This window comes from Juglans regia, chromosome 9 (assembly GCF_001411555.2).
Source record: "Juglans regia cultivar Chandler chromosome 9, Walnut 2.0, whole genome shotgun sequence".
Classification (NCBI taxonomy): Eukaryota; Viridiplantae; Streptophyta; class Magnoliopsida; order Fagales; family Juglandaceae; genus Juglans; species Juglans regia.
In genome coordinates this window covers 9569446-9579433 of record NC_049909.1, presented here as the reverse complement: position 1 = coordinate 9579433, position 9988 = coordinate 9569446, and the positions used below count along the sequence as shown (strand labels likewise).

Here is a 9988-nt window from a genome sequence, read left to right as displayed (position 1 = left end):
TTCTGAATTGATTTTTGAGCTTAGGACAAAATTTACATAAGGTATGTAAATTTTGGTGATTTATGGAGTTAGGATGCAAAATCCTTATGTTAGGGGTAAAATGGTCATTTTCCCACATGTAGAGGGTAAAATGGTAATTTTACTCTAAGTTGATATTTTTTCCATATTCCTAATTGTCAGTGATTAAGTTCTAATTTTTAGAAATCACTACTTTCAGTTTCCCGTGATCGCACTTGAGTTTTGCCTCGAAGCGCGAAGATCGAGGTAAGTTAGCTTTTAACTTACTATCAATTTAATGTGTATGTGTGATAAGTAAGGGAACTAAATTGTATGTATGCATGTTATCATATGTGCCATGCCAAGTCATTACATATTTATCTGTTACACAGAATTTATTCTGTCATGAATTATTCATCTGTTACACAAGATATTCTGTCACGTATTGCTATACATGCTATACATTGCAAGTATGTCATGTTAAGTTAAGTATGCCATCTGTTACATGTATTTCTTGTCATGTAATATTCATTGTCACATGTTACGCCACGTTAAGAAATGTTGTCTGTTATATGGTATGCCATGTTACGAAATGTTGCATGTTACATGTATGACATGTTATGAAATGTTCTCTGTTACATTTATGTCTCGAAGTATGTCATGCATGTCGTCCTACGTTCATGTCACGTTATGTTACGTCAAGATTTCTATCTTTTATGTCACGTTCATGTTACGTCACGTTACGAAATGTCATGTCTGCCAGTTAAGTCATTCATGTCAATCACGACCCTAAGCGCTAGGATGGGGTAATATCCTAGTGGAACTCCTTTGTTCACGCTGGAGTGTCTAAATAGGTGTGAAATTCCCTGGGTTGACGAAGTACAGTCAACAGGTTGCGAATGGGGCCTAATTAGCTGGTCACCGGAGCGCGCCAGGCACTAACGCCGATGGTGCCACACATTATGTTATGTGTGTCCACAGCAAGTGTGGCACAAACAGATAAGTCATGGGGCCACAACAACTGTGGAGCATGAAGTATGGGGCCACAACAACTGTGGAGCATACACTACGTGAGACACAGCAATTGTGACACGTAGAATACGTGGGGCCACAACAACTGTGGAGTACGTATTAACGCACTCACAGCTGGTATAGAAACCTGTGATGTGATGCGGTAATCGGCAGGGACACACGGCTCAAGGGGACCTGTGTAGCACCCATATGGTCATGTTAATGATTAAGACTATTGAATAAGATTCCAAGTTCAAGTCATGTTTCACGTTATGTTACGTTCAAGTTTACGTTCACGCAATCATGGTAATCCCATGAGACAAGAATATGTTTCAAGTTCATGTTATGTTATGTTCACATTTACGTTATGTTCCAAGTTCACATTTATGTTATGTCATGCTCAAGTTCAAGTTCAAATTATGCATGTTCACGTTCATGCTATGTTTCAAGTCCATGTTATGTTTCAAGCTCACATTCATGTTATGTTTCAAGTCACGTTCATGCTAAGCTTCAGTTTCAGTTTAAGTTATGCCAGTTATGTTATGTTGTATGTCAAGTTATGCTATGATTACTTATGATTTGATTATGCATTCATGCTTTTACTGCCATGCATGCATCATTAACCTGTGTGGAAGTTTCCTGTTAACTTGCTGAGATTTGTAATCAAATCTCACTGTGGTAGTCCCAACTACCATTCCCCCGAATGGTAGATCTTTTACAGGATCTGAAGGAGAATCGGGAATCGACCAACTGGAAACGGTCACCTAAGCGACGATGCGATGTAGGTGTTCGTACAGTAGTTACCTCAGATTACTACTTGTATTTGTGGAGTTCAATCTCCATCACTCTTTTGATCACAACCTTTTCGGACTAGTGTTGTGATATCAGTTTTTGAGTATGTCATTATGTATGAAGAATGTTTTAAGTATTTGGGATATTTCAGTTTGGTGCATAGTATTGCTGAAGAAAAAAAAATTATCCGCTGCGAATATTGCATAATGCTAGATGCATGTTAGGAATATTGCATCTTATATGTCATGAACGGGGGCAGGTAACCTTGTGTTGCATGTCTCGACGCTTCAAATGTCCGTCCGATCCCAAGCGGAATTTGGGGGGCGTCACAACCAGGCTAGCATTGAGATGGCACCTTATGAAGCATTTTACGGTAGGAGTTGTAGATCTCCTTTGTATTGGGACGAGGTGGGAGAAAGACAAATTTTGGGTCCATAAATCATACAGAAGACAACAGAGAAGATTGAGACCATTTGAGCTAGAATGAGAGCAACTCAAAGTCGACAGAAAAGCTATGCAAATAACCATCGTCGCCAATTAGAGTTTGAGGTTGGGAATAAGATATTCTTGAGGATTGCATCCATGAGAGGGGTTATGTGGTTTGGAAAGAAGGGTAAGTTGAACCATAGATATGTTGGGCCATTTGAGATTCTTGACCGGATTGGACCAGTGGCTTACAGAGTAGCCCTACCACCAGCACTCTCATGGGTACACAATGTATTTCATGTATCTATGCTGAGAAAGTATATACCTGACCCCACCCACGTTATCGATTACGAGCCTATTCAACTTCAGGAAAATTTGACTTATACAGAAGAGCCGATACGGATTATAGAAAGAAAAGAGCAAGTATTACAGAAACGAACTATTCCTATGGTTAAAGTGGTATGGAATAATCATACTGTCAGTGAAGCCTCTTGGGAATTGGAAGAGGAAATGCAAGTCAAGTACCCACAGTTATTCGTCAGTAATCTTGATAACTTGTGACAAATTCCAAGGACGGAATTTTTACAAGGGGGGAGGATGTAATACTCGGCTCTAAGCCCAGTTTCTATTGAAGCCAGCCCGAATGCACAAAGCCCGGCCCATGACTTGCCAGCACTTGAAGGGAGACTTGAACGGCATCGTTTGGTGAGTTCCTTTCCCATTTCTGTTCCACTGTTTTTCTTCTCCACGAAATCTTCCCACTGCATTGCATTTCCGCATCTTGCTCAACCCATACACACAAAACCCATAACCTCTGCAGTTATTTCTACCTCTTCTCACATTCAAGAAACAAACCCTCACCTTTGAGTAGACTTTGTCCTTCGGTTCCTCTCAACTTTTCTCTCCCTTCACCTTGCGTTCAACCCCGGGTGTTAGAACTTCAACTATCGACCTCCACTGCATTATTTTTTGAACTACCGTCGGTAACTCCTTTCTCTCATTCCGGCATCTCTCTTTCATTTTTATCTTTATTTTTTTTCTTCTTCTTCCTTTTCTTTTGGTTTTACTCGCACAGACCCTCTCTTCTATTTGGTTTGCATTGTTTTGTTTTCACACACAAACCCACTCTATTTTGGTTGCCGTGCGCACACACTCAGACCTTTCATCCTTCCTTGCGCAGACCATCATCTATTTTTGTTTTCCACTAGAGATTCCAGTGAATTTATGGGCTTAATTTACAGTGGGTGCTTCGATTCGTGGAGGTACGAAGGTTTTGTGATTCTTTAGGTAAGTCTCTTCCGAAACTTTTGGTAATGTTCTTGGGTATTGCATGGTTGGATTTTGAAATGTAGATAAAGTATAGTTGATATGGTGGTGGTGTGAATTCTAATTACACGGTTGGTGGGGATTAACAGTGATCAATGGTGGAATGGTGTTTTGGGGTTGATTGTCTTTGATTAAATACTTGTTGGTAAGAGGTAACCTTTATGAGTTGTATTTAGCTGCTGCGTGGGATTTTGTTTTAGTGACAGTGATGGTGTTTAAATGCTAAGGGTGTGAGGAGAGTACTGTTCGGGTTTAATTTTATGTTAGTTATTGAGTTAAGAAGGGGCTGTTTTTGGTTTATTTCTCAATAAATAGTAGCTTACTGGTTTAGCTTATTAAATGTTGGGTATATGTTTTGTTTAGGTGGTGTCACTATTAGAGTTTCGACTCAAGTTGTTGATAATACACGGAAGTCAGGTAAGCGGGGTTCATATACTAGTTTTGCATAAAAGAAATAATATGAGGTTGACTTTGAAAATAATCATGTTTGTTTTGAAAAGAAATGATCTGAAAACAAACTCAGATGTTTATTCTGCACATGCATAAATTCAATATAAGAGAAAGTATTTTCTGTCATAATTGGTGTAGACATGAGCTAATTTTGTGTATTTTGTTTATGAACTATGCAATTGAGTGAATATGAAAATCTAAAAGTTTTGTTATGAATAAATGAAAATATTTTGATTCTGTTTATTTCGAACATGTGAACTGATCTAAAGCTATTCAGTATTTTGTTTGGATATGATGTGTCATCTGAAAACCTTGGCATGAAGTTCTGATTCTGTATGTGAATGTGATCTGATTCCGATGATATCTGTTCTGTTTTCTGTTAAGACTCAGCCAAGGGTATAATGGTGGTTTATAACCCTTTCACGGGGGTGAAACATGGTATACGGCCTAGCCACGGGTATAATGGTGGTTTATAACCCTACCACGGGGGTGAAACATGGTATACGGCCCAGCCACGGGTATAATGGTGGTTTATAACCCTACCACGGGGGTTAAACATGGTATTTGTCCCAATGTGATGCTAAGAGATGATATGATTATAATGTTTCAGTTTGGAAATGCCAATGAAATTTTCTTTTTGGGAAATAAGTTTGTCTCTTTGGAAATTTCGCTCTAGTGTTTTTGTGCCAAGTTTGTTTATGCATTTCAAGAGTAAATATGTTGTTTTTGCATCCTCAAAGTAAATATTTTATTTGTATACTGAATGTTATAAATGCTCAAATTTACATGCTAGTATATGCTCTTTGGTTGCTGTGTTGTTAATAACTCACCCTTTAATCTTGATAATATTTTCAGATAACATTGATGGTTCAGCTGAGAATTAGTATTAGAGGTTGTGGGCAAGATTATCTGTGAATAGATATTGGGTATCTCGCGGTATTAGTATTGTTGTTGGATGTTATTTATTTATAAAGTTGTTTTCTATGGATTTAGACGGTTTATGGAGACTTATGTCAAATTTATTTTATTTTAATTTGTTATTTGGGACCTGGAGAAGATTTGATATTTTTATTTGGGTTATTGGATTGAGGATTTGATATGTGAGTATGTATGGTCTATTAATTTGAAGTATTTACGTTTGATTTGAAGTTTTGGTAGTATATATTCTTGGATTTGGAAATACATTAGGATTGTTGGAGCTAATTATTTGGTTATATGAGTTAACTCTTCGGACCCTCGGGGTCGGGGTGTTACACAGGGCGTATCTAGTGAGGCCACTACACAAGGTACATCATGTAGTGCTACTCCTGAGAAGATTGTAGATATCGTGCATGCAGAGATGCGTGCATAGACATTAGAGATGATTGATATAGTCTGGGTCGCCCTTGCATAGACTGAGTCAAAGCTCATGTCTCAAGGGACTGATATTGAGACATGCCTTGTTGGAGTCGAGGTGGTGCTACACGATCTGGCCCAATAGTGTATATCTTTGATTTGCATTAAAGGTACATTTTTGTATGGACAATCATGACTATTTGTATAATTAATTTAAATATTCAAATACTCAAACATCATATTCCCACCATACATTATATTTTTGGGATGCAATTAATGTATGTATTTATTTTTAGTGTTTGCTAGCTTGTTTATTGTTAATTATGTTTTTTTTTTTCATTTTACTTACCATTCACGATAATATAAAAAATGACTCTATAACTAATATTTATTTAACTAAAAATCTTATTTAACATAAAATAAATCACTAAAATATTTTTACATTAATTACATATGAATTCGAAAATATTTTATGTTCCCTTCAAACAACGATTAAAAAATCCTTGCCAATTTTAATTTAATTTCCCACCAAATAATCCGTTCGAATGCATAAATGTTGTATTCGAACTCAATATGTGTAGTTCGAACAATCTTGCAACCATTTCGCCTAATTTTTCCACCAAATCTTTCCCATTCGAACAAACCAATTGAGGTTCAAATGGATTTGAACTTTTTCTGACAAAATAAATTACTTCACCTCCAAGATTACTATTTGAACAAATTATAAACCATTCAAACAAACATGAATTCCATGTTCAAACAGATTTTTTGTCATTTGAACGAGTGTGACTTTCTTAGATGACCTAATTCATCATAGAAGATCTAGTTCGAATGGATATTTAGCCGTTCAAACGTTTTTATAAAGTCATCCAATTTTTTAGACGAAATTTAAATTTCATCTTTAATAATTACTTTTAGGGACGAAATTTAGTTCGTCCCTAAATAATTTCTTCCCTAAAACAAAAATTTGTTGTAGTGAAAACAAGAACTCTGTAAAAGGGATTATTTGAAACAAAATAATGTACATATATATATAGATATATACAAGATATATAATCACTCCATTTCAACGTCTTTATTGTAAGAGATAGACATATGGCAAGGAACTTAAATAGACTTTTAAAACCAGGTTAGCAAAGCAAACTGACAAGTCAAATCCAACCTCCAACAAACAAAAAATATAATAATTAATGGTCTATAATGAAGTTCAGCCATTGACATATAACCTTAGATTTAGAGGATCGAACACTACAACACAATTTGTCTTTTGTGACAGAGGAAACCTTCACCAAAAATTGCCAAAACGTCACAGTTTGAAACCGTCCTCGTGACCATCACCTAATGTGCGTCACATAAAACAATTGGGGATGGTTTACTACTGAACTGTCACTAAAAATACTTTTAGTGACAGTTGGAGGTGTTCCATTTGGTTGAACATTCGAACGTTACCTTTTTTTGTGACGGTTGGGAACTGTCACAGAAAGTAACATTCGGACGTCCAATTGACCGTTCAAACGGCAACCCGACTGATTGGCACTCAAATAAGAGAAGTTGACGTTCATTGATTATAGTTCGAACGTATTATCTTTACATTCGAACATGTATGCGTCCGAACGTTAATTATGATAAACGTTCGACTTTCCATTCAAATGTTAATGGACCAATGTTCAAACGTAACAGGTTTAACATTCGAACGTTATTTCGAATGTAAACGAAGGAGCGTTCGAATGCAAGTGGTACGTTCGGAAGTTTGTTCGAACGTTTTGTTCGTTTGAGGTTGAGTACGTTCAAACGTAGAGGCCTACGTTCGAATGTTACTATACAATTTTATGTATTCACGTTCGAAGGTTGGTTCGAATGTGAACTAACATTTGAACGTTTTTAATTTACATTCGAACATACAGATCATAAATACTAATTTCATAAAATTTAAAAACATACCAATTATATCATGTTACATACTATCGATTAACAAGTAACAATGTCTTTTAAAATTTTAAAATTAGATATTAAAACTAGCCACTAATATTGATAAAATTTATTTCTTTTTTTTCTATCGCCTATCTCGATTCTGTTGCAATGACATAACACGCTCCATTTGCACCATCATCTCCCGTTGCACTTGCTCTTAGATTTCACTACGTATTCTTTCTTCCTGGTCTCTCTGTTAGTCTTGCAAACGCGTCTCTAAATGAGACTGTCGTTCTAAGAGAGACTCTAACTCTTGCTGTCTCGACCTCATATACTTATTCTCACGCCGTGCAGCTTCTAAATCTTTGGTAGGATTATTAATTTTTGAAGTCAATGAGGTTGAAGAGGATGAACATCTATGCTTGATATTGCCATACTAGATTATGGCTTGAGCACTGGCGTGAATGTCTATGTCACTAGGAAAGGATTCCCCAGAAGCTGACTGCATCTCCATCATTTTTTCTTGCAATTTGAAAGGTAATGATCGTGAATGAGTAACGTATTAAAAGAAATAGAAATAAAAAATAAATTATTCACATGTTACATAATTTATTTAACAAAATTAATATTTCTTACATAATTATCTATAGTGACAAGATCCATCCACTCACTATGCTCATTAGTGTGAGCAGCAGCATAGACATGAATGAGAGAAAAGTTTTCAGGATCATCACGTTTCTAAAAAAGCGATATTAGCAATTTTAAAAAGATAATGTTAGTATTTAAATAAAAGAATATCAGAAAAAAAATGAATTCTATAATCTTTTAATTACCATTTTTCAGAAAGACGGTGGAATGACCTTGAACTGTTACGATGGTGGACAGTCAAAACGGATCTATTCTGTGCATTTGTAGAACTCAAGTGCTACAAAGCATATTAAGATTGTTAATTGTAATATATATACATATAACATATAGAACGAATATGAATGTAAATAATTAAAAGATATAAATGTAAAATACCTGATAATCTGGAGATGCGAAAAGATCACAACACTTTCTCCAATCATCTAACTTCATCTGCTGGAAATGAGACTGCGCAGCCTCTTCCAACGTCTCAAACTACTTGAATTGGTCACGACATCGTCTCTTGTGATGTCGGAATAGTGTAACCATCAACTCATTCACGATTCTCAAATCCTCGCTACGGCCAAAGTTGAGGTCGAATTCATCCTAACAAGTGAATCAGGTCAAAAATATGATATACTAATCTAGGTGAAAAAAATTTACTCTCAAAGTAAACTCACCAGCGCACGACTTCAAATGTGCTTCTTAATCTCATTCGGAACATCTCGCCATGAGTGCACATAAAATGGAGCATAAGCTCGAACTACTGTGCCAATATAGGAGGAAAGCGCTGCTGCACTATCATCCACTCCTCCAGTAGAATTATCAGGAATGCTGATCTTGAGTTTTCAATGCCTTCTACTTTTCTCATGAGAGATGCCACGTGTATAGCCAAGACCGTGACGTGCAGATGCATCAACTACATGATAATAAATAGTATAATTATAGTTATATAGTTATTGAGATAAAAGTATTAACTATATAATTAATTATCAACGACAATATTTCCTTACTGGTAGCTGTCGACTGACTATTGTTCTCTTGCGTGTTAACTTGATCTTCAGGAGCGGATTCCTCGAGTGGGGAGTCCTTAATGGGTTTGGGACTTGGACTTGGCGGGTGCACATTTCTTCGTTGTCGTTTTGGCGGCATTTTTGAAAATAAATAATTATATCAAAGAAAATTAATTAGAAAAAATTATGAAAATTCAAAATATTTTACAGTCACCTATATGAATAAAATATTTAGTACTTTTATTCTTCATCTTCCTTATCCACCTCCTAACCAGATTTTGATTCGTCTTCATCTTCTGACACTTCTTCTTCTTCTTCCTCCTCACTTACTTGAATTGAATGATCATTTAATACGGACGGGTGGGACATCATCTCTACACAAGGGGAACAACTCGAGTGCACCGAGGTCAACAAACAAGTTAATACCCTCTCCATCTTCTTGCTATGCCTCCACAATCGGAGTGTCATCTTCATCTCCACTATTCTCGTACTCTGCACTCATTTCTGCTTCATATTTATTTCGAGGGTCAAATTTTGTACAACTCGCCAAGTTATCTCTCCATTATCTTCATCAGCACTTTTCATTGGATCAATCAAATAATAGACTTTGGGTAGCTTGACAAACCAATACGAATGGATCATCTTCGTATCCTTTAGATGCGGTATTGATACTCGTAAAGTGATTATCCCTATGTATCAAAACCCGACCACCACCTAGTTCCCATCAATCACATTTAAAGACATATGTTATAGACCCACCCAGATATTTCATTCTGATAATATCATGTATGACACCATAATAGTCAATATCATCTGTTCCATGACTCCCCTCGACCAAAACACCAGAGTTTTGAGTCTTTCTATTACGTTCACGGTCCAGAGTATGGAATCTATAACCTCGAACTGTGGATGCAGTGTATCGAAGTGCTTTATTTGAGGGACCACAGACCAATGCATATAATTCAGAAGAAATTGATCCAGGATCACGAACACGTTGTACCAAAATCTAACAATGGAAATAGTATATATTTATTAAAAGTTACCCAGAGTTAAAAGTTTCAAAATATAACATATATATAATTTTAGTTCATACACGTTCT

General features: G+C 36.2%; 1 protein-coding gene across 1 annotated transcript; it reads left to right on the top strand.

The window, feature by feature from the left end:
* The first annotated feature begins 2283 nt into the window (after positions 1–2283).
* LOC108990157 lies at positions 2284–2787 on the top strand. The gene has a single exon (XM_018964031.2). The coding sequence runs from the start codon at positions 2284–2286 to the stop codon at positions 2785–2787; it is 504 nt and encodes a 167-aa protein (XP_018819576.2).
* The last annotated feature ends 7201 nt before the right edge of the window (positions 2788–9988 follow it).

Bases quoted from the DNA above. Each gene is read 5' to 3' on its own strand.
- LOC108990157 (XM_018964031.2), top strand. From the start codon at position 2,284: ATGAGAGCAACTCAAAGTCGACAGAAAAGCTATGCAAATAACCATCGT.